Consider the following 23892-nt stretch of genomic DNA (forward strand, 5'->3'; position numbering starts at 1 on the left):
ATTTCCCTTTTTGATAAGTAAATAATTTTTTATTGTTTATTTATTTTTATATATATGTTAATTTTGATTAACATTCTATTTAACATAAAAACAGAAAACTATTTTTAGCTTTCTCAGTTTTGTAAAAATTTTTTTTAGAAATCATCACAATAGGTATTGAAACCTTTGCATAGCTAATTTGCATGTTATTTTAGGTTTCTCAGCAAATCTTGCTTGGGTTTGTTCGTTTTGTTTTACAGTGGAATTCAGTCAAACGAGAGATACACGTTTGCTTACCTTAAAATGTTAACTACAATATTAAAAGACGCAACAAATTACACATATAGAAGAGTAATCGTTATAAAATTATAGAAATGTAACTGTTTAGTTAAAGTGCATGCTGAAACGCGCTCACAGATATATGAAATTGAAGGGCGGGCGGGCGGTGCTGTGACATTAAACGAGCAGCCACTGTGTCTTGAGGGTTGTCTTGGTGAGGAACCGTTGGCTAGCGGAACAACGGCAGCAGCAGCGGCAGCGGATGGTATAGATTCGGCATCAGTTCCGAGCTTTTATCCGAGATTTACTAATGCAGTTTCTCTTCATGTAGAAAGTCGGGTAAGTTGTAATGCTTTTAAGCGTGTAGATATCGATTTTTTCCCCCCTGTGAATTCAATCGCATACGCTGTTTGGCAATTGTGAGGCTGTAGGAACTTCTTTCGCTAAGTAAATCGCAGTGCTGAGTTAGCTGTTAGCTCGCTCGACGGAAACGGATTTATCGCGGATTAGCTAAACAGGATAACATCGCCGCGCATCCCAGAACACCAAAAAAAATGTTACGCTAGGGCAAAAAATGTTTTTATGTGTTGGGCTTTTTGTCTAGACTGGAAGAACAGAGTATGTATTTAGGTAAATTACAGCATCGGTTTTAGTTAGGGTTACTCATGGTTAGCTCTGAGCTTGCTTTGACTCGTTAACAAGGCATTTCCTTTCTGAATTAGCTACTCATTAAGATTAGTTTTAGCTTCCTGGCGGGTTATTTTTCTGTTTATGTCCATCAGTTTTTGTCATATTCGCTCGTGAAAAACAACGTACAGCTTCACGCAGCCAAACACGGAGAACAAGTTATTGTGATGGCTATTATGTAAGACATGTGCCCATGTTGTTATTTTTGTTGTAACTTAGAACAGAAAGTCTTGCTTGTGAACAGCTGTTGAGTCCTGTTACAAAACCACTCTGTTCTTAATTTACACCGTGCGAGGCTAAGCTTAATATTTTAAAGAGGATTTAACTTAAGAGCCAAGTGTTAAATTTACGTGTTGATATTTTGGTGAACACACCAGCAGCTGAATCACATGATATTTTCAAAAAACCAAAATATAGTACTTTGCAATAATATTATGTCCCCTGATCCCTGTAATATTTTGTCGACTCTTGGGTCAGTTGTGGTCACCACTTTTCCATAAGCAACACATTTTTGGAGTGCATAATCCAGTTTTTCTTCTCTTACCCGAGCTGTGGGTCTCCAAAGGTAACATAGCCTTCTTGGCTAGGATTCTAGTAATGAACTATACAGTGCTTTCTGGATCAATGTATTTTGCCCCAAACTTATTTTCTAAGCTTGAACTTCCCCACAACTTAATCCTTGACCTTTCTGATGTGTTCCTTAGTTTTTATGATGCTGTTTTTCCAATGATATTATTTACCAAATCCATGAGGTCCTCACTTAATCTATGTGGTTTATACTTAAATCAAATCGCATATGGGACTTGGTATTTGCTAATGAGGCTGCAACTGGCTTTTATTTAAGAGTATCATAGTAGAAACAGCTGAATACAATGCACACCACACTGTGAATGAATTTAGCATTTAGCATTTTCTTTGCACTTCATAATTGTGTGCTCATTTGTGTTGGCCTTCATGCTAGTGACATTGAATTGTATGATTGGAACATGATGACAAATGTACAAAAGAGTTCATGACAAGAGTTATGAATACTCTGTATTGTTAATTTTTTTATATAGGAAATGCTTAAAAGTAAAGGTAAATTTTCTGTATTGCTGTACTTATACTTTCTTCTTACATGTATATTTCCATCAGGTGACATTGTCTCGTATGGAATGACGACCTCACAGAGATATTTTGAATCCAAATCCCCTGGTAAGTTGACACTCAGCTGTGAAAATGTTGACATGGTGCATCAGTTTGTTGCGTGTTGATGTAACACTCCGCTGTCTTTGTGTCTTTTTATCCAAACACACATTAGGTCGGTTCGCTGACATGGAGTGGCAGACGGCAGCTGTTTCAGAGAAGTACCAAAGCCGTTTTGGCCGCCGGCCGGGAACATCAGACAGCGGGGACACCGGGATCGGCACTTCAGCATCTGACAGCATGGAAGGTGATGACTTCTGATAGCTCTTTCTTAGCCCTGTGGCGTGTTGTGTAATATTCTTTTGAAGAATGTCTGGCATAGACAGCAGCCTGCACTTGTACTTGGTAAATTTCTGTAGATGCTAGCATGCCCTCTATGCTTTTAGGTAGCAGAAATCGAACAGATTTTATCTGTTGTCTTGTTTACTGGGTTATTTGTGGAGAGTGAAGAGGCTTGTGATCTAACCCCAAAGGGTTTTATAGAAATAGATAAATGATCCAACTACCCCTGATCCAAGATTCTGCTTCACTGCTGTGTTGAGAAGATGAGTTGTTGGAACGCCATTACTCAGCAACTGAACAGGGAGTAGTCCCCTGTCTTGGGTGTGGAAACTGATCATTGTTTTGTTTTGCCACACATTATGCTTTTAAATAGAAATATTGTTCTGGAGGTGGTTCTGTTGTTAAAACCTGATGAAAAAATATTATTCTAAAATGTGGTTTGTTATGAATGGCCACCTGGGAGGGGAGGCTCCAGTTTTCACAGGAAAGACAGTAGAATAATAGACAAGATGGTGTATCAGAAGTACAGTAGGCCTGTTAGGTTAGATCTTAACAAAGTTGGTACTAATGGTCGGCATTGCAAAAAACTTAACCCAATGATGTGGTCCTAGTTCTAACAGAACTTGATGGATTTTCTTGCCATCTTTCTACCATTGGATAATAAAAATCACTGATCCATCTGCCATCCTTCATGAAAAAATGTCAGGGAATAATTAATGCGTATTTTCCAAAGGAATTATCGTTTTACTTACTTTAGAGATGTCTAAAGTTGTAAAATAACCGTTGCAGACAGATATCTGTAGTCTGGGCTAGCAAGGCAACTTTCCAAGAATGACCAAAGTTGCATTTGTAATGTCTGCAAATTACAGTTCTAGCCACCCAACACCAACACTTAAACCATAAATGATTTAGAGAGGAATAATGTTTTTAAATTTAAAGGATTTAAATGGTCATGTAATAATTTTTTTTGTATAGAATTAGTTGCACAGAATGACAGAAGAGGTGCATGGCTTCAGTGCTGTGATGTCATTTGTGTGCAAGCTATTTCCCTTATTTGGTTAATTAGGCTCTTCATTTCTCATTAGCGTGGAAAGAGATCAAATGACCTTGTTACAAACAAAGGAGTAAAAATTGTTATGTCAGTTTAACAGTAGCTCTGAATTTGTTGGCATTACAAAATTATCCTAATTTTTGCTTCCAAGTGCATCTGACTGAGTGAGAGGACACCCTATTAGTGGATGATTATAGTTATAGTTGGAAACAGGTATGAGTTCTTGTTTTTGATGTATGAAATGTATAGTAAAATATAAATTGTTAAGGTTGCTGACATCTGGGTTAGGTTTCCCCAATTTAGACCAACTTCTCATTTGCTCATGCTGTTTCTGCTCTGTTCCCCTGGTGCCTTTCTATTATTTCCCTCTCAGTAATGCATTAAAGTATCTGCTACTGGCTTTGTCACGACTTTCGCATCTGTGCCCTTGTAAAATGACTGTATTAAATTCAAAATATTGACTTGTTTTTAACGTATAGAGGAAGCTTTAATGTGAAATTAGCCCGAAGAAGCTTTGATACACTGTCTATAGGAAGGAATGTCTGCTGAGTAAACCGCTTTCCAAAGTTCTTGTTACAGAACGGTTTAGACTTGTTTTAGCCCGTCATGAATCAGTGGAGCCTGAAGGCCTTTTTCTTAATATATTTTAAGATTTATTTAGCTGAAATTGTAATTTTTCCATCATGTTTAAATGCGTTGGATCATCTTGTGATTCTGTTACGGGGTTGAAGTTCTAGTCTAATGGTGTTGTGGTTTAAAATGTTCCATGTTGTGATGGGTGTTGCGTTGGAAGGAGGCAAGGTGCTTAAATAAGCGGCGCCCACCGATCAGTCTGTAACATGAGAGGTGAGCTATAAATACCCCTAACCTTTCCTGCGTACGCTTGTTTGTGTGCATTTGCTCAGAGCTCAGTCCAGGCCAGTTTGGCTTTTTGGAGACAATACAGATTTGAGTGAAGGGTCTGCTCACCACGCAACCATCGGCCTACATGTCGCAGATAGTTTCGGTGGTGCCTGGAAATGCAGAAGACTGTTTCCTGTTTTGATTCAGCACGTTTTACTGCTGCTCTAACCTCAGTTCAGATTTAGGTAAAAAAATGCCACAGCAAACTGTCTTTCTGAGTTGGAGTGACTCCCTGACTTTCAGACTTCAACAGATCGCTCAGGTTTGTGATCCCGAACTACAGGCTCATTTTAAATTTTTATGTCTTTCTTTCTCACCGATGTTCTTTTTGTGCTTAATATGATGTCTGAGCTTCTTGTATAAAGACATTTTGCATGCCTAGCAGAGTTACCCTCTTAAATATTCACATTCTTTATCCAGTTTTACACCTGATGCATTTGTTTTGGATCGAATATGGAGCATTCATTCAGAGCTTTGATGTGAGTCTATTCTAAGCCTATTCCCTGAGTTGAGTCAGTAAGAGCCAGTTAATTCTTTCAGAGGTGACGCCTCATCAAAGTAGGCCACCCATAAACCTCGCTCCATCTACTTCTGTCTGAAAATAGAGAAACTGACCTGCAGTAGACTTCTTAGTACTCTGTAATAGGGCTGCAACTAATGATTATTTTAGTAAATAACATGATGATTATTTTATTTACTAAAATGATAATTATTTCAAATTTTAGCATGAAGATCTGTCCTACTCTGGTGTGATCTAACAAAGTCTACTTTTATATTAAGTGGAAAGAAGGTAATCTTTTATGCGCGTATTTTTTTTTAGATTTCTGCAGTTCCAGCAGCAGTCCTTCTTTCCAGCCCATCCGCAGTCAGATCCCCATCCCCACTGCTCATGTCATGCCCTCCACTGCTGGCGCCTCGGCCTCAAAGTCGCGCTCTTTCGGCCCGGACGACGCGTTGTCCTCAACTGAGGGTCACAGGTCATCTTCTGGTTCCAGAACCCCGAGTGGCTCCACATCCAAGTCTTCCTCGCTCTCTAAATCAGCCTCTTCGCCCAATTTGGACGCCCAGCCGGGTGCAGGAGCTGATCATGTGGGACCCAAGCCGGACTGCCTGAGCCGCTACCGCAGCCTCGTCAACGGGCTGGACCACTCGCTTTTTCCCACGGATCACACGAGGCTGGATGAGGGCCAGAGGTTCGACACTCCCGCTGTGGAGCCCACTCTGAATCAGTCGGCCCTGTTGGGAGGGCTGTGTCCCGATGTCAGGCTCAGGTTACAGACTTCCGGGATTAGAGACCCTGCAGACTGTGTGTCTGAGGTGTACAGGGGGGGTTTGGAGCAGAGTTACAAGGTTCTGCCCGAAGCACGGCCCGGCCTCCCTGGAATCGCAGAAACCTCTAATCAGAGGGGGAGTCAGCTGGGTGCAGCCGGATCTGCCGGGGTTTATTCAAACCCTCTCAGTCTGCAGACTCAAGCTCTGCTCCGGGAGCACACAAGTCCCAAAAGCTACGACAGATGTAGTGAACTTTCTAGCTGGCAGCAAAAGCAGCAGCTGGAGACTTTACGCCTACAAGTGGAACAAATGCAGGTAAGCGTATTAGGAAGACTTTGTTTTCCAGCTGTCAGATGTTTTGCTTGATTTGTGCAGATGCTAAAATCGGAAGTTATGGGAAACTGGTGAAACTATCTTGACTTTTTGGAAAAGCTGAAACATAGTTTTATGGGGAAAAAAGGACCATTAAGGTACTCGTTTAAGATAGATTTTCTTCTCAAAACATCCAAATTTGGAAAGCATCTAACTGAGTTCTGAAACATTGAGTGACTCAAGGGATCCTAAAGAAACTACAGCATACAGCGAAGAAATTAAGTCTGGTTTTAACAGTCTTCATGGATTCTTTTAAAAGAATCACATGTTTGTGGACTTGTATATCTATGAGCATCTTACCTTTCTTTGTATCAGTTTTTTGTCAGAAATATTTTCCAAAGAAGACATTAAAAGTGTTTCAGATTCTCTAAAGGTTTTATATTGTTCAGGTTTGAGCCTGATGCTCTTTACACATTTATCCAGCACCTGGTGAGAATAAACTAACGTGCTGGTCGTCATGACAACTCGTCTCTTGACAAAGATTTTGAAAATCAATTTGAGTCTTAATGTTTATATGTTAAAAAATGTCCCGGAATGTGCAATTTCTTTACATTACCCTTTATTTATTGTTTCTTCACTTCTGTAGTCTGAAGTTTGTGCTGCAATAACATAATGTGAAGAATCTTCAAGCATTTGTGAAATTAAAGGATTGTAAATGTGTCTTTGTAAATTATTGCAGACATCTGATTTATATTTCAGCTTTAACTCAATGACATTGACTTTTTTTGTTATCTAATTTAGTTGATGAATGCTGGCGTGAGCCAGTATCCCCCGCTGTACTCGACGCCGCTTCACCCGGAGTCGGGCAAGTGGGACGCTCTGGTTAAAGCCAGCGAGAGTCTGCTGAAGGAGAAGGAGCTTATCATTGAGAGGTAAGCGTTTCTAACAGGTTTACTATTCCTGCTGGGACTTTTCTTTTAAGGAGATGAAGGAAGGGAATCTTTGTCTATTGACTTCATGCTTTGTTATTCATTGTTGGATGAATAACAGTGAATAACATTGTCATTGCTTCTGTCTGATGATGCAGACAGAAGCAGCACATGGCCCAGCTGGAGCAGCGGCTGAGGGAAAGTGAACTGCAGGTTCACGGCGCCCTGCTGGGTCGAGGGGCTTCGTACAGCGACATGTTCATGCTGCGTCTTCAGGTCGGAACACGCCGCTTCAGTTTCACATCATTAAATTATATGTCATGTTGTTGTCTCTCATTCCCTGATATGACATGGTTGCATTGCAGGAGGCTCAGAGGGAAAACGCATTCCTTAGAGCTCAGTTTGCCGAGCGCACCGACTACGCTGCGCTGGAGAAGGCCGAGGCGGAGCGCCGACTCGGTGCAGTGGAGGCAGAGACGCGGCGGCTCACTGAGAGTTTGAAGGAAGCCTGCGAGAGGCACGCAGAGGAAATGAAGAAACAGGAAGAAAGGGTTGGTGCTTATCTGACATGTCTACCTATCACTAGTGTTGCAATCAAAGGAACCGCAGAATTACAAGGAAACTGAACTGAGAACTGCAAATTTGACCTTCCTCTTTAACAGCAATATGTTTCCATCGACTGTACTTCAGTGGATAAAGGGGAGGATGTATAGAAAGCTGTAGATGCTTGAAACCCACCCAAACTTTACCGCAGGAATAGATTTTTTAATGTTGAGTATAACTTTCAACCTGCTCTGTCAACTTCCTCATTTTATCAGTGCAAGATGAAAGAAAGCTGCTGGAGCGTTTTACTGAAATGACTTTATTCATGCTTTCAGCCTATGTTCAGGGTGTGCTCCAAATGACTATAGTAACTTTTACTGATCATATAACTCTGTGCTGCACTTCTGGTTGAATCTGCAGATCCGCAGTCGAGACAAACACATCAACAACCTGAAGAAGAAATGTCAAAAGGAGGCAGAGCTGAAGAGGGAGAACCAGCAGCGTATTGAAACTCTGGAGCGCTACCTCGCTGACCTGCCTACCTTAGAGGACTATCAGAGTCAGAATAAGCAGGTAAGAACACTTACTTTAATTAATCTAAATTGCTGCTGCACATTAATCAAAGTATGTAGACTATAAATGGGAACTTACATGACTCGTTCCCTTTTTTTCACAGCTATTAGAGGCTGAGCAGCAGGCGGCTCAGCTAGAAGAAAAAGTTAGAGAACTGGAAGCCACTCTGGAGAAAACGCGCTCACAGCTCCAGGAAAAAGATGCTCAGCTGGAGGAGCAGAAACGCAGGGAGAGAGACCTGCTGAAAACCATTACAGAGTACGTACAAGATGTGTCATTCCCCCCAGTAGCAGGTGAATTATGTGTTCACTTTAGTGAAAATGCATAATGAAAATTGTTTACTGCCTTAATCAGTATGCAGCAGCGGGTGCAGCAGGGCCTAGAGGACGGAGCCAGACTCCCGTGTCTGGATATGGAGAAGCTTAGAGGAGAGAATGACGCTTTGAGAGAGGAGCAGCAGAGGCTCAAAAAGGTGTGTGTGTGTGTCTTTTGTTATACCTGAGCACATGAGAGTGGGGACAAAAAGGATTTTAATATTCTGCGTGTTCCTCATGGCTTCTTTAGAGTCGGATTTTTGAAGATGACTGGCATTATCTTTCTAAAATATTTAGAACATTTATTTTTTTTAGATGTTGTCATATTATTAATTTTATGTGATAGACTTATGCAAAGAACTGTGCAATTTGTGTAGCGGAAAGTGTTTTTTGTCATAAAAATCAGGAAAATGTGTTTTGTGCACTGAATCGGTACTATATGGAGCCACTTTTTGCTGCAATTACATCTGTGAAGATCAATCTTCAAGGAAGTTTCTCAATTGAATATAGTTCTGGGCTTTGAATAGGCAATTTTAGCACATTAATATTCTTCAATTTAAATCATTCCATCTGAGCTTAGGCTTTATGCTTAAGTCTAAGTCTCTTGCTGAGTTGAACTAGATCATTTTCCATCTATTTCACAATCGGGCTCTGCTTTGTTTGGGTTCATCACTTAAAATGCTGATAACAATTGACATGACAAAATTTGTTTTAACACCAAGTTTTTCTCCTTTCAGGTTATTGAGAAGCAACATCGAATGATGGAACAGCTTGGATCCCAAATCCAGGTATTTCTCTCTTCAAAGTGACACGAAGTCTTTGTGTGCTTTCAGTTGTTTTAATATTGTGTTGTCTCTGTATCTGTAGGCTTTGGAGGAGCAGATTTCACAGGAAGAAAGTAGCTCTCAGGCTCTTAGAGAAGAAGTGTTGGCTAAAGATACGAATGTCCTGGAGCTCCACACAGCCATGAAGGAGGTGAGGATTAAGAAAAGTTTCTCCTTTAGATTTGGGAAGAAACTCAAAACTTCTTAAATATATTCACCTACATTGCCTTATCATGAAAAACAGTAAAAAGATTTTGTCACTTATTTCAGAAAGTGAAACTCCATATATAATATGTTCAATTATTCATCTATAATTATCTAAATAATCTAATAATATCTAATAATCTAAAATGTGGAACTTTTTTTTTTAGATTATTTAAGATGTGTGTGTATAAGAATCTTATGACCTATTTCTGTTTTGCTCTGTTTGTGATTCTTTTGACCTGCTGATGCCTCTTTCAGCCAGTTCTGATTTCTACACATATCTAGTCATTTAACACAGATGGATCCTGACGTCTCCGTGTCCGACTCTTTGTTTCTGTAGCTGTCGGCCCAGAACCAGGAGCTGATCGAGCAGAATCTGACGCTGCAGGAGCAGATGAGCGATCCGGAACAGAGGATCTCCAACCAGGCCTCGTCCGTCCTCGAGCCGGCAGGGGCGCATCTCACACAGAGGCTGCACTCAGAGATCGCCTCCTGTCTGGGCGACCTGCGCTTGCTGTGCAGCATCCTGACCCAGCGAGCCCGGGGCCAGGACCCCAACCTCTCTCTGCTGCTTGGTCTCACTTGTAAGCTCAGCTGAAATTCTAAGATTTATTTCAAACTTTCCATCTGGAAGTGTTTGGAGATAAACTAGTTATTTGTTGTTGTTTTATTTTTTATCTTTTTATTTTTCTCCCAGCACCTCCAGCAGTTTCTGAGCAGGATGAGGACTGGATGGAACCAGACGTGCTGCAGAAGAAGCTGGTGGAGGCCCAGCAGCTCCGGCGGGACGTGGAGGAACTGCGTAATGTCATTCTGGATCGTTACGCACAGGACATGGGGGAGAATTGCATCACTCAGTAACGGTGACTTCTCTCTGACGGAGGAAACCTGCAGCAACCACTTGTTCTCTCAGACTTTCTTTCCTTGATACTGAATGTTTGAAGAAAGCCTGTGTTTTGATTTCCTAGAATGAGGACAAACCAAAATGGTTTCTCTTTAACTTCTCTCACCTGACTGAACATTGAGTCCCAAGCCTAGCTGTAGCTCAGACGCCTCCCATCCTCAGTTAGTTCGGCTATTTCAGTCCAAGGGCTACCAGAAATAACTTACCTCTACTACTTGATCTTTTAAGCATTGTGTGTGTGTGTATGTGTGCATTTGATGAGGTTGACATTGTATTATTGTATTACCAGTTACCAAACAGTCTTATTCTTTTTGACGCGAGTAGATGATGCTTTGTTGAGAAGTCCCAGAAATCTAATTTATTTAAATCTTGTATTTCCCTGTTTAGGGGAATGATCCTTTTAGTGGTTGACAATCAACTGGACATGTTGTAACTTTGTGCTTTTAACTGAATTGACAAAGAAATGTTACCAATGCATCATTATTTCTAATGGTGAACACTGTAACGTTGGACTGTGCTGTGACTTACGGGACGTAACGACTTCAAGGGTTTCAAACCAAATCAGCTTCTCACACCAACAGGCCTACAGCAGTTTTATTACCAAAGATACTCTCTGGTCTAAAGCGGGAACGTTGGCGAGCTCGCCTCCCCGCTGCGGGCCGTCGCTCTGACTATACACCAGCGTGTGCCTTTGTCCTGATTGCAACTACTATGCTAACTCGTTTCAGACCAACCGGAAGGGTTGTTTGCTGCTGAAGTCTTCCAATATGACCTTTCTCTCAGAGCACCAACCAGTAGGATAATCAATACATTCCCTGACTCTGAATGTAGGAAACAGCGGGACACATTACAGCAGCCGAGGAAACCCCGACTCTTTCTGTTCACGGTTAACAATTTGGAGTAAAAACTGTTAGTCTGGGCGAGCTTTTTGTAGGTTTTGCTCTTTTAACGTTTATGATGGCCGACTTTCATTCAGCAGAGTAGTTGACTGATAAATGACTCAGAAACAGTATTAATCCTGTGTTATTTATTATTATTTTTTGATAACTTGGTGTGAACAATTTTTTTGGGGGGGTGGGGGGGAGCCTGCCTAACTTGTTCATGTAATAATGTGTTAATATGTTCAGAAGATTTTGTAAAGGTCCCATGAAGTGTCATTTTTGTTCTGGTCACTTGTAATAGGATGTTGAGATGGGAGCAGGTTCTCCTACGCGTTTGTTGTTATCCCGTGGTGATCAGCAGCTGGGATGGCGGGGTCACCCCCAAATCACAACAAGTATAGGGTAAGCCATTTAGGAAAAACTCGACACTTTACAGGAGGTGAAAGGGATTTTTAAAATAAAGATATGCAAAAAGAAAAAAAAAAAAAGACATACAACAAAAGATTTTAACCAGGGACACTCAAGCCATACTTCATTTCATGGGACCTTAAAACTTAACTAGCACAAGGTTTCGCTTTGGAACGTCAGGCTCCGCATGCCTTAACATCTCAAATGTTTTGCAAAAGGGAAAAAAGACGTCTATTTTCATACTGTTGTTTATGTTTATAACTGAATATTGTAGAAATAAAGATTTTTGACATTGTTTTTCATTGAATTTGTTGCAGTGGTTTTGTTGTTTACTGTGACTGCAGAAGGTCTTGAGAACTGATTTGTTCCCAGTTCAGTGCAGACTCGTGCTAATCCTAAGATATCACAGTAGCAGATGTGAACCCATTCACATCTGCTACTGTTAAATAATTTTCTTCTTTGTAATGATTATTCAGGACAGCTCAGTTGTTCAGTCCTAGCTGTGTCTATCATGTTATATAAGAACTATAAACACTTCTGCTTTGTGCTTCTAGTGGAGAGTTCTCTAGTCTAAAAATACCAAGGAACATTTTTGCAGTAGATGCAGAACTGGCCGCATTTACTGGCACCTGTGTTAAATCTTTTATTGCAGGAGCATAAACTTGTGCTGCAAAATTGAGAAAATTCCACACCTCAATTATCACATTTATTTAGTGCATGTTCAAAATTGCAGGGAAGTCATTTTTACTAGGTTGCAGTGTACAGAGAGGAATTTGATGATTCATTTCCAGAGTCCTGAATCCTTTCCTCCTCAGTTTTTTCTGCAGGATTTAGGTGTTGTGGTCTGAGACTGGACTGATTTGGGATCTTTTTTGACGTTTTAGTGTACATTTGACTGAATGTTTTAGATCTTCAGCCGGTTGAAAGACCAAGTGATGACCTCTTTACTTCTCTGGCAGAGCCCTCCAAATCTGGTATTACAAAGAGTCATGTGTCTAACGAGAGCCAGGGAACTTGGAAGAGAACCAGGCCCAGAATCACAGATCCTCTGGGTATGAGGTGCTTTTGGTGTCTTTGTGTCCTTTAGATGCCACTCTCTGGTCTGGTTCTCTAGCATAAAACTTTGGTGAATTTTTTTTATCGCCCATTACATCAGCTCTAATTCTAAGTCATGGAAATTTAAATAGAAGTAACCATCATGTGTGTTTAACATACATTTTCTTCTTTATTAGTTATTGATCCAAATGTTTGAAGGATGCAGGAGACCTTAAGGAAGAAGAGAGGCTCAAACGCTTTAGAGTTTACTGGTGTCTTCATTGCCTCTGACGGAGCCTCAGAATGACGTTTCCTGAGAGTCCGCAGGACTGGAGGGTCCGATTGTCATCGCTGAAGCTGCAGCGTGGATATGCACTGATGATGTCATAGCCAGGCTGAACTGCCTCTCTGTAGAGCAACAAGAAACCACATGGTTATGAACGTTAAACTTAAAAAGTTAAAGCTCACGAGGATGCTTTTTCCACCTGTGTTTGTCCAGATAGCCTCGCAGCTGGCCGACTGTTTCTGAGAGGCTCATTTTCATCACATAGGTGAGATTCCCATCCTCTGATTTCAGCTTGAGAGTGACGACAGCTTGGGCAGGTTTGTCAGAGCTGATCTGTGTCCTGAGGGAATATTGTGAAAATGACGGATTAAAACTGGAATCTTCTTCTGTTTATCAGCAGCGAGGTGTTTCTGCTGCTGCTGCTGCTGTCGTCGAACATAATCCCGAGCTGTACCAGATCGGCCTGCCCCATTTTTCACATGAGAGCCTGCAGTAATCTCCAGAATCTCCGTCATCAGTCATCATGGGCAAATCAGAATTTAATCAGGCTCTAACATCAAATACGGCTGTGCAGAAGCCAGTTCCTTCAGCCTTTTAAACATCGGCTTCCTTCATAAAATCATGATCTGCAGAATATCTGAACGGAACAGAGGCTTGACCTCATTTCATAGTCACTTTGTTTACCTCTCCATCATCGCTTGGCGCACTGGTGTGTCAATGAGAATCTCTGAGCTGCTTCTCGGAGCATCAGAAAGACCCTGATGAGAGAACCAGTGTGTTAAGCAGAGGTTTGGGTTTGTGGTTGATGGATGGATCTCTGCTTCTCACCTGCAGAGTTCTCCTCAGGGAACCCCTGATGTTGATCACGTTCCCGGCCTTTACTACCACCTTTGGCAGCTTGTTGAGGAACTGATCTGTGGTCAGCCTCCTATCTGTGAATCGGAACCAAAACGCCAACCAAAAAAAAAAAAGAAAAAACATTATGACCAATCCTAACTGTGACGAGTTCTGACCAAACCTGGCACAAAGCCGACTGAATTTGTTGATTCCTTCCCACAAACTGCTTGTCCGTCACCAGGAAACGTGTGCCATGGCATCCTGACCATGAATTCTTCATCTCGACGGTCATGAACCTGGACAAGGGATTCCCTATGAGATACCAGGATGTTTGCAAATGGAGAAAATGTTGCAGAGACGCACCTCGAAAGGTACGCCGTCTGGAAATCTCTGCTGAAGCTCAGATGGAAAGTAGCCATCCATTAGATCTTGCATGCATTGCTGTAAAAATCAGAAAAAAACGATATTTTAAGAACCAACCAGTCCAGTAAGGTGTAGGATGTTTTGAGCGGAGGTGCAGAAAGCTAACCTGGGTGCTGTGCTCCTGGTATGAGCGGAACGGACCGTCGAACATGACGATGCCGTCCCTGTAGAGTTTCAGCTGAATGGGATCTTTTTTCGCCAGCTTGGCTCCAGTCCCTGTAGTTTGAACGAAAGTCTCTCCTTCCCCTGCGAGGACATTCAGCTCCCTGATACTCCGAAGGACAAGGTCATAGTTCATTTGGAAGCCCCCGTTAGGAGAAAGTCCTGCACAGGAAACGCAGTCAGTACGAGGGTGAAAGTAAACTTTTGCGCTGATTACATGAGAGCCGAGAGTCTGCAAAGCAAGATCAAACTATACCGGAGTTTGCATTCTGTGGACTCTCTTCTGAGTTGCTGGTGTCTTCGTCTCCGACCCAGATCAGACCATAGTCACCCAGAAAGTTCTACGAGAAAAAGGGAGGTCGCATTCAACCTGTTTCATTCTCACAAACTAGCAGAAAGTTGTGAAATGGAAGAAAAAAGTTTAAATTAAAGACTGAAAAATATCACCCCACTCCCGTATGAGAGGTTACAGCTGTGACTTTTTAGACATCATAAGAATTTTCTGCTCATTCTTCTTTCCAAATAGCTCAAGTTATTCATCTACTTAAGCCTGGGCTTTGACTAGACCGTTGCAGCCTGAAGTCTTCTCCAGCTTCTACCAGGTTTTCATCTTGGGTTGGCCTGTATTTAGCTCCATCCAGCTTTCTAACAACTCAGACCAGCCCGGGTCCCCACAGCATGATGCTGCCAACACCTTGTTTCACTGTGGGAAAAGTTTCCTTGAACGATGGCTTTCTTCTTGCCAATCTTCAATAAAAGCAAAACATGTGAAGTACATAGCTAACTTTTAGCTACTTTTGGTTTTCATTTAGGAAATTCAGAGTGAAGCGGAGTAGATATAAAGTCATGCCACACTTTTCATATTTAAATCATAAAATGTTTTGTTCTTTCTTCCACTTCACAACTATGAACTAACTTGGTATTTTATTTGCATTGGTCCTAATGCAAATGCATAAAAACATGAGAATGTTTAAGTGATATGGATGCTTCTGTAAATCTTACCTCCATTTCTTGCACTTTATTTTGCAGCATTTGGCACCTTTTCTTCAGCTCATATCTGCTACTCAGACATGGCGTGCCCTCTAAATTTACACGGGGAAAGACAGCAGTCAGCGAATCGCTTTAATTCAGACAAACATCCCCGACCTGAACAAGTCTGAGCCTGTTATACACAAATACCTGGCTCTTCCCGAGACCTCAGCTGTTCCTCCAAAACAGAGATCATCTCATCCTTCAGATAAAAGCAAAAAAACTCTGTGAGATTTCATCCTGTTGGTGTAAGTCTTTAGGTTTTTCTACTCATCTGGAAGAGTTATGTGTGTGTGTGTGTGTGTGTCTTTTTTACCTTTCGGTGCATTTCCAGTGCTTGACTCCTCAGCGTGTTCTCCAACTTAGTTATTCGATGCATCATGGCTGCCATGAGCTCGAAGTCACTTGGGGCACCTGATCATTAAAGTACAAAACAAATCTCCTAAAGCTGAAATTAAACAGAAACAGATATAATTTACACTGGTATTAAAATGGATGCAGTACCTTGTTTTAATCTTGCTCCGGACTTTGAAGTGGAGGCGACGTTGGTCGCAGTGTGAGACTGAGGAGGACTGGGATTTGAGTCATCAGCAACCAGTGTGTCCTTTATTTCTGAGGCATTAAAATTACATCTTAATGGTTTACAATGTGTATAAACACCTTGATGAAATTAATATTGTATTGATGAAAAGCTGCGGAAAATGCAACCTTTACTTCAATCATACAAAATTGGTATGTTAATAAATAATATTGACTAACACTAACAAAATCACCAGCAAAAATTCTCCACAAAATAAAAGCAACTGAGGCAATTATTGAATATATACTTTGTATGCTTCAGCCTTGTGAAATGATGCATATGTTAATATAATTGACAAAAGGTGGTTGCACACATTATTAACAGTAGGTGTATCAATAATCATTTGTTTTAAACTATTATTTCTTGATAAGATTTTTTTTTATCTTGAACTCAGATTAAAGGTTTGGTGTTTCTCAATTTTCCAGTGTGCGATTATGCCGCTGCAGTAAAAGATGAACTTATTCAAGGGCTTTTCCTGTCAATGTTTTTACTTAGTTCATAATTCATAACAACGGATCTTTTTTAATCTCAGGTAACTCAATATTTCTTTTAGATTTGTTTTTATACTATAGAATATATTTTTTATTATTGTAAAAGTCCATTGTTAGGTGATTACATTAAATATCAATGTTATTTTCCCATTTCCTAGGGTTTGGATCATGGCCAAAGTTAATGTCAAGTTAAGTTAAGCTAATGCCACATCAAAAAAGGCAATAAATTGTATTAAAACTGCATAATGTAAAATTGACTACTCTTTTTTTCTCACCATTAAGTATTTATATTTAACTGAAGGTCTTTTTTTACATACAGATATGTGCATCTTCAGTAATATATAAATAATTTAACACTCCTTCAGGGACTCTTCCTCCCTTGCTGTTTCGGCTCTGCTGGTGGTCTGTGAGTGCAGCCTACCTTGCAGCAGGTTCCTCTTGAATGGCACTTTTCTATTGCCCCTGCAGGGCAAAAAGTGACTCAGTGTATCTACATGATCTGTTTGAATACTTTGCACAGAAGCACACAGGAGCTGAGGTTGAAGTTATAATCTTACCCCTGTTCATCCATCAGAGAGTGCTGCAGGGGAGAGCGCCTTGTTTTCTTCAGCATCGATAAAGGAGTGCTCATTTTAAAAGAAAAGACTTTGTTGGTACTTGTTCGAGCGTATTCAAAGGGAATAACCTTGTTTTATTTCAGTTTGTTTACAGTCTGTTGTCATAAGCAACCGAGAACGCAGATCCCGGATGAAAACATGAAGATGCCGGCGTCAGCCACAAGAGGTCGCTCTTTCTTTGTTTCTTTTCTTTGTTTTTTGATCGATTGGTTTATTATTTTTAAAATGTAGTACTTAATTATTATATTTTAAGAGAACATTCCTCGCTTTTGAACTTGTTTTTGTATTTTAAGTTTTTTTTTTTTTTTTGCATTACTTTTATTTTCGCCTTTGGTCTCACAATGGTAAAGACATGAAATACCTTAGAATACTTAGTGACATAACAAAGATATATTAATTTAAAAACAGTGCATGCATTCGCTATCAAATTTTAGGATTTCTGTTGCACATAATAACATAATTGATTTAAAATAATGAATGTTTTTTTTCTACTTCTAAGTTCAATGGACGCGTCCTGGGGAGACAAACAGCTCAATTTGTGTGCTGAATAGTAAAACCAAACAACAAATTGATGAATTGAGGGAGAAAAACATGATTGCATTCCTGCACAGAAAGCTTATTTATTGTCAACATATTTTGTCTGTCTCCACACATCAGGTCCATAACATTCTGGGTATCACCACTAGTGGGCCCAGCCGGTGCTACGCTGCTGCTGCTGCAGCCTCGGTCAGACACACAGAGGATGAGGCCTGCCAGTCCTGCCCCGCTTAATCCATCGTTTGCCCGGGGCGGTTAGCATGGTCCGGGCCATGGATGCACCGATCGCGCATTTCGACGACGACCGGCCGAACTTGGCGGACGTGACCGCGGGTTCGGTACCGCAGCACGGCCGAGCGGAGGTGAGCCCCGCCGCGGGGGAAGCGGTGGCTCGGCTCCTCCTGGATCAGGATGATCCTCCAGGGCGGGCTGACAGCGATGGTTCCCCGAAGCAATCCAGTGTGTGCAGGTCCACGGAGGAACATCTTAATGGACCGGATGGGAAGTTATCGGCTTGCCTCGAAAATGTAAAACCGGACAGGATCGGTCCAGTGAGTGTGTTCACGGAGGAGACCCTGCTGGAGAAAGACGAGTGAGTGTTTGTGGAGCAGGCTCCATGTTATTACCCCCCCATGTGTAATAAGCTGTTTAAAAACACACAAAGATCATACCAGGGTAGATGTTTATTTAGGATGATAATGCTGGATGGATTGGAGACCCCAGAGGTATTCTCATCATCATCAGGTTCTGTGAGACCACGAGCCAGTACTTGGTACTATGATGTTCAGACATTTCATAACATTTAATTGTTTTTTTCCCATACGAGCCCTTGCATAAGTATTCATAGCCAACAAACACTGACAATAATTAATTTTTTCCCCTAAAACATACAAAGTCTTGTTTGCAGTTTGTCAGAAACCATGAAGACACAACAAACATGTTGAAGAAGATGAAACCAAAATGGAAAAACTAAGACTTGCACATCACCCTGATCACAGGACCATCCTCATAGTGAAACATAGTAGTGGCAGCATGAAGATGTGGGGATTCTTTTCTTCAGTGAGTACAGGGAAGTCACTCAAGAATGTTTAGAAGATGGGAGGCTGCAACTGAGTCGAAAATGGGGTGGAAGTTCACCTTCTAGTGCAATAACAACCCTAAATATGGATCAGAGCCACTATGGAATGGTTTAGATCAAAGTATGTTCATGTATTGCACAAAGTGGTTAAATATGTCCGTCTCATAAAGTGTGATAAAGGACTAAGAATAGTTTTGCAAGAAATGAGTCTCAAGATAAATTTAGAAGTTGACTACCAGGTCAAACTCCAAATGCATCACAATAAAATCTGTCACAATAACAAATTTTGCAAGATGATAAATTGTCTCAAAAGTCATTGCGATAAATGGTAATATTGTTGTTTTGAACTAATCAACTATCAGCTAGTTGAACTATCAACTAATGTAAAATAAAATGGCATAATGATGCAAGTTCGCCCCCTCAGAGACCAATAAGTTTTAACTTTGTGTGGAACACTTCAGACTGGAACTGGAAGGCATTTTAAACATTCAAAATAAAACTCAACAACCACAAACAACAAATTAAAAGAAGCTAAAATCACACACAACTAAAACCATTATTAAAAATGGACTATGAAGTCTCTATAAACAAAACAACCTTTCAAAAAATATTAATAATCAGATTGGAAATTATTGAGCTCATTTGAATTTATCATGCGCTTGATTAAATAATTGGTGTGATGCATTTCCCAGAATGCTTCACACCTGCTACACTGACCTCCTGCTACATACCCAGATGGTACCATGGCAAAGCAACTGCTCAGAGATTCTGGAGAAGAGGTTTGAAGAGTGCGAAGTCTGCAGCTGTCCTTCATTCCTGTCTCTCCTGCAGAATATGGAACGCCCTCGCCTGTAACTACGGCCAGGCGGTGCCGGTAGATTGGCGGCAGTCTCGGACGCGCTCCCTCTACATCTCCACGTTTAACCTTGAGGAGAGACTGGTGAGCCGCCTCCTGCCCCACTCCTCCCCTCCCCTCATCCTCCCACCAAATCCCTCCTGTGTTTATCTCACAAAGCTGAAATTCTCCCTCATTGTGGCTGATTAAATTCCCTTCCCCCCTCTCAACCCATTCTGTCCCCGGATAGAGAGAGACGGACGATGCGGCGGAGCTGTCCGACGAGGACGAGCTCAGGGAGCAGCTGGACATGCACTCCATCATTGTCCCCTGTGTGGACCAGGAGCCCCTTGTCACGGCGGAGCAGGTGCAAAATGAGCTCACATCGCACTCTCATTCAGATATTTGATCTTCTGATGCATTGGTTTTTTTTCCCCTCGTGCAGGTCATCGAGGAGATCGAGGAAATGATGCAGGACTCACCCGATGCGGAGGCAGAGCGGAATCCCTCCCAGTCGGACCTGTCCATGCTCTCTGTGGACATCCGGCGCAGCAGTCCCGGCTTCGAGCACAGTGAGTGGCCGCTACAGCGAGCAAAAACGGGGGGCTTTTCTCACAAGCAGCTTTTGCTCAGTATGTGTGTGATGACTCCAGGGCTGAGGTCCCTGAGCGCTGCCGAGCTGCTGGAACGTCTGACAGAGACAGAGGTGAACATCAGGAGGTTCTCTGAGGAGCTGGTGCAGCAGCTGGCCGTCAGAGACGAGCTGGACTTCGAGAAGGAGGTGAAGAACAGTTTCATCTCGGCGCTCATCGATGTGCAGAACCGGCAGAAGGAGCACAGGGAGTCGCTGAGGAAGAAGAAAAAGCTGAAAGGCGGAGCCGGAGCAGCTCAGGGTCTGCCGGAGAGAACACCTGGATCAGTAAATAATCTTAACGAATCATTCTGACAGCAGGACTTTGCTATTCTGTTGGGGGAAACACACTTTCCTGTACTTCCTAAATACTTTATTTGATTCAACATTTTTTTTCCCTTTCGTTTCTTCTTCACTTTTCTTCCTTCCTCCTTAGCGCTTCAGCATGGACGGCCTCTCCTCTGTTATTCAAAACAGCTTCCGGCAAACATTTGGCAGTGGCTGCAGCGAAAGACAGGTTCTACTTCTCACATAGCCACAAGCTTTACTTTTCTGTTCTTTTCTTCTCTTTGTTTTGCTCTGGAAATGTAACTTTTCCGGCAACACAAATGCTTTGCTTAGCTTTGTCCCACCTTTCCTGTGGTTCACAGTATTTGACCACAGTCATTCCCTATGAGAAAAAAGGACTACCTCCGTCGATTGAAGACCTCCAGATCCTGACCAAGAGTAAGCCTTCTCATCTCTACTCTTCTGTTTGGCTTGATTTAGCTCAGTCAGCGCTGATTTGTTGATCTATTCCAGTTCTGCAAGCTATGAGCGATGACAGCGACAAGGTGCCTGGTCTCTTGACGGACTACATCCTCAATGGTGAGCGTTTCTCTCCTCTGTTTCTACCCTGTCACCATTAACGACAAGCCCTGTTTTATCTGAGCTCTCCAGTTGCTGTTGAGCTAAATACAGGTTCTTAGTTCCACAGTTTATTTTGCTTCACATTTAGTTTTTATTTAACTATATAACACAGACTTTACTTTTCATCAAGTTAATAGTCACCACGTAAATTTCCAGAACTTACTAGTAAAAACGTACCCAGTAAGTTCTGATTATTAAATTCCCCTATTTCTAAGCTCTGAGAAAGTAACTTAATGAATGTTTCAGATAAAGTACCTGAACGTTACTAGCAAGTTCCATTATTCTTGTGAAAAGTAACGTCTGGGCTCTGGGAGAGAAAATTGTGCACCATTTCTAGAGTTAAATTTGATCCACAAGACAGTTAAAATATAGCTGTAGTGCCTTTCAAAACGAATGGAAACAAATACATGGTTTTCAAGAGATTTTTGCAGTAACAATCTGAAAAGTCTGTTTTTATACCTTGCCTTTCTGAGTGAATACTTGGTTGAATCATATTTTGACCGCAATTACAACTTTAACACTTTTAGGGCCTCTCTCTGCCAGTTTTCACATCTACAGACTGAAATTTTCCCTATTCGTCTGGTCAAGTTCAGCCATGTTAGACATAGAGCATCTCTGAATGTTAATTTGCATAACTGGATAAACCTTCCCATTGAATCAGTCCCATCCTGTGACACCAGTTTAGATGTTGGTCAGTGTTTGTAAGGTTTTCATTTGTGCTGTGGTTTTATGGATAATTGACTGAACTGAGCCAAATCAAGTTTGTGATATTGTTTTGTTCTCCACATCTTTCTCCCTGACCTGTTTGCTGTTTCTCCTGCTCTTCATCATGCTGTTTGTTTACTAATGTTCTTTAATAAACCTGCAACATCTTTCCAGCATAACTGTCTGTATGGTGAGATTAGACTACACAGCTTACCTTGAGTTGGTCTCACATAAAACCCTCTTAAGATACAGTACAATTTGAGGCTGAAAAGTGTAAAAAAGATCAACTGTTGCAAACACATCAGGAAGACACTGTATGCATCCTTGAAAAGACTCCCAGCGTTTTCATGTTGCAGTCGTGTGACTCTGACAGTGAGAAGCTAAAAAACTCAAAGTTGCAGTAAATGATCCCAGTGTGTATCTTAGAGGGGTGGAAGATTACACAGTGTGTCTCGGTGTGTGTACTGAAAAAGTACACACATCCCTGTGTGTCTTTTATCTCATCCCCTTTTGTTAGTAGCTCTGTTGACACTGCTTGTTCCAACTCGTTCCTGTGGTCTGATCCTGGTTCTCCTGCTTTTATCACTCTGCATTTATGCTTGGCTGTTTCTTACGAATGTGCTTTTTCAGTCGGCTTTTCTGCTTTTTCCATTTCCTTTCAGCTTCATATTTTTCGCCTGTATTTAGTGCCTGTCTTTGTCCTACATGTTCTCAATTTATCCTCTTTTTTGTTAGTCTTTGGTTTTAATTGAAATAGTTATGAGACAAAATGAATCTATGTGGCTCAGTCTTAGTAAGAACAAATAGAAATGGACAGGAAAAGATCTGGAAAAGGTGAAATATCGAAGTTTGTGTCTTCTTTTGATCTTTTCATTGTTGTTTTTTTGTCTTTCTCCACTTCTCACATTCTTCACAATCTTATGCTGCTTTACTCTCTAGCTCTGGTCTGAGCTTTGGACAGCGAGGTTTGTGGCACATTCCTGTGTGACATTGTTGTTGTTCCATAGATCACAATGCGATAGCGCCCCCTGTCCACCAAAGGGTGTAGTTCAGTCTGACCTCAAAGATGTCCCTCTGTTCCTTCCTGCTCTTTACATTTGAGTCTCATAGTCAGTCTTTATCTCACCCAACAAGCATCTTGAAGAAACTTAGTAAAGAGCAGAAATATAGATTTTCCTTTTTCTGATTTTTTATTGCTTTTAATATTCATATTCTTCTTTCTTTCAGTGTTTTGTCCGACGTAGATGGATCCTGATGATCTGCAGACAGTTAAAGTTAGAAAGAAGAGGAGCTGTGAAGCACACTTAATTTATTCCTGAATGTTTTTACCTCCATGTGTGAATTTATTGGTCCATCTTTGATTTATATGTTTAAGTTTATGATTGTGATTTCCAAATAGAGTGTGTTCTTGGAGACTATTTGACATATACAAGGTTTTTCTAAAGGTGTTTCTTTGTTTTTAAGGAATTCAATCAGATATTAGATAAATTTATTCAGGGTAAAGCTGTGAAGCAAAGGGCTTAGTATTTATGAAGCATCAACTGATCATCTGAGCCAAGAAACAAGGACACTTTTCTAAAGAGCAAAACATTTTGTAAGCATGAACAAAAAGGCGAGACGAGATCAGCATCCCAGCATTATAAGTTGAAAGATCAGAGAGGTGGAAAAAACAGCCAAGAGATATTTATAAGATTATATAACAAATCTGAAACCAGTCTGCATCATCGTGTGTCAACAATCTCCTCATTTTATCAGGACTCTACCTCCAACACCATCTATATTTATATAATATGCTGAGCTGATCCAGGCTTTACTGGCAACCAGAAACAATCTATGCATTTGAGTAAAAACTTAATCTGACCCACAGAGTGTCTGCGTTTCGGAGACGCTGCCTGGATCTCTGAATCAGAGCGCACAGGAGGCGTTGCACCTGGACTCTTACTGTGTTCCTACCAGCTGCCTTTGCCTGAACTTTTCTACATTATGGAGAGCTTATTTTCACTGATGAGTGTCATGTTGAAACTCTACTTACAGAAGCCACGTTGCTATGCTATTTATCTATTTGTGTAAATATTGTATCTGAATAATAGAACTCTTGATATGTTTGCTTAATTTTACTACTGAGAATTAAATAATAAAGAACATGATGAGGAAACATGCTGAGTCAGGGTTTGTGGTTTTGATGATGATCTAATGGAGTGAAAAAC

At 41.1% G+C, this 23892-nt stretch overlaps 3 protein-coding genes across 10 annotated transcripts; 2 read left to right on the plus strand and 1 right to left on the minus strand.

Annotated features, from left to right (window-relative positions):
• The first annotated feature begins 456 nt into the window (after positions 1-456).
• On the plus strand, positions 457-11832 carry cep85 (centrosomal protein 85). Of its 2 annotated transcripts, XM_028012069.1 has the most exons (14): positions 457-597; positions 2080-2139; positions 2246-2377; positions 5187-5953; positions 6752-6882; positions 7038-7155; positions 7245-7430; positions 7843-7995; positions 8099-8253; positions 8350-8467; positions 9047-9097; positions 9177-9284; positions 9678-9921; positions 10035-11832. In XM_028012069.1, exons 2-14 carry the CDS (start codon positions 2100-2102, stop codon positions 10196-10198), a joined length of 2367 nt encoding a protein of 788 aa, XP_027867870.1. In that variant the 5' UTR covers positions 457-597; positions 2080-2099; the 3' UTR covers positions 10199-11832. The 2 variants fall into 2 exon arrangements, with proteins under 2 accessions (XP_027867870.1, XP_027867871.1); XM_028012070.1 differs by lacking the exons at positions 457-597; positions 2080-2139; positions 2246-2377 and adding an exon at positions 4156-4628.
• Positions 11833-12731: 899 nt separating this feature from the next.
• ubxn11 (UBX domain protein 11) lies at positions 12732-17114 on the minus strand. Of its 2 annotated transcripts, none has more exons than XM_028012072.1 (14): positions 16931-17114; positions 16795-16835; positions 15807-15914; positions 15619-15716; positions 15453-15504; positions 15276-15355; positions 14530-14614; positions 14218-14435; positions 14052-14129; positions 13906-13984; positions 13680-13783; positions 13536-13609; positions 13051-13191; positions 12732-12973 (listed from the first exon to the last, which is right to left on the minus strand). In XM_028012072.1, the coding sequence occupies exons 1-14, from the start codon at positions 17002-17004 to the stop codon at positions 12844-12846; spliced, it is 1362 nt and encodes a 453-aa protein (XP_027867873.1). In that variant the 5' UTR covers positions 17005-17114; the 3' UTR covers positions 12732-12843. The 2 variants fall into 2 exon arrangements, with proteins under 2 accessions (XP_027867873.1, XP_027867872.1); XM_028012071.1 differs by having other exon boundaries at positions 13870-13984.
• A 485-nt stretch (positions 17115-17599) lies between these two features.
• On the plus strand, positions 17600-23842 carry fez2a (fasciculation and elongation protein zeta 2a). 6 transcript variants are annotated; one of them, XM_028012076.1, is made up of 9 exons: positions 17602-18119; positions 19437-19545; positions 19691-19807; positions 19886-20359; positions 20508-20588; positions 20722-20797; positions 20873-20938; positions 22625-22650; positions 22913-23842. In XM_028012076.1, the coding sequence occupies exons 1-8, from the start codon at positions 17788-17790 to the stop codon at positions 22633-22635; spliced, it is 1266 nt and encodes a 421-aa protein (XP_027867877.1). In that variant the 5' UTR covers positions 17602-17787; the 3' UTR covers positions 22636-22650; positions 22913-23842. The 6 variants fall into 6 exon arrangements, with proteins under 6 accessions (XP_027867876.1, XP_027867877.1, XP_027867874.1 ...); XM_028012075.1 differs by having other exon boundaries at positions 17600-18119; positions 22625-23842; XM_028012074.1 differs by lacking the exon at positions 22625-22650 and having other exon boundaries at positions 17615-18119.
• The last annotated feature ends 50 nt before the right edge of the window (positions 23843-23892 follow it).

The sequence above is a fragment of the Xiphophorus couchianus genome, chromosome 3 (assembly GCF_001444195.1).
Source record: "Xiphophorus couchianus chromosome 3, X_couchianus-1.0, whole genome shotgun sequence".
Taxonomy (NCBI): Eukaryota; Metazoa; Chordata; class Actinopteri; order Cyprinodontiformes; family Poeciliidae; genus Xiphophorus; species Xiphophorus couchianus.

Excerpts from the sequence above, each read along its gene's own strand:
- cep85 (XM_028012069.1), top strand. The coding sequence starts at position 2,100 with ATGACGACCTCACAGAGATATTTTGAATCCAAATCCCCTG. Across the intron at positions 8,254-8,349 it reads CTGCTGAAAACCATTACAGA|TATGCAGCAGCGGGTGCAGC; the intron begins GTACGTACAAGA and ends TGCCTTAATCAG. Across the intron at positions 9,922-10,034 it reads TCTGCTGCTTGGTCTCACTT|CACCTCCAGCAGTTTCTGAG; the intron begins GTAAGCTCAGCT and ends TTTTTCTCCCAG.
- ubxn11 (XM_028012071.1), bottom strand. The coding sequence starts at position 17,004 with ATGAGCACTCCTTTATCGATGCTGAAGAAAACAAGGCGCTCTCCCCTG. Across the intron at positions 15,915-16,794 it reads CAAGAGGAACCTGCTGCAAG|AAATAAAGGACACACTGGTT; the intron begins GTAGGCTGCACT and ends TTAATGCCTCAG. Across the intron at positions 13,784-13,869 it reads TTCAGTCGGCTTTGTGCCAG|ATAGGAGGCTGACCACAGAT; the intron begins GTTTGGTCAGAA and ends TCCGATTCACAG.
- fez2a (XM_028012073.1), top strand. The coding sequence starts at position 17,788 with ATGGTCCGGGCCATGGATGCACCGATCGCGCATTTCGACGACGACCGG. Across the intron at positions 18,120-19,436 it reads ACCCTGCTGGAGAAAGACGA|AATATGGAACGCCCTCGCCT; the intron begins GTGAGTGTTTGT and ends TCTCTCCTGCAG. Across the intron at positions 19,808-19,885 it reads CCCTTGTCACGGCGGAGCAG|GTCATCGAGGAGATCGAGGA; the intron begins GTGCAAAATGAG and ends CCCCTCGTGCAG.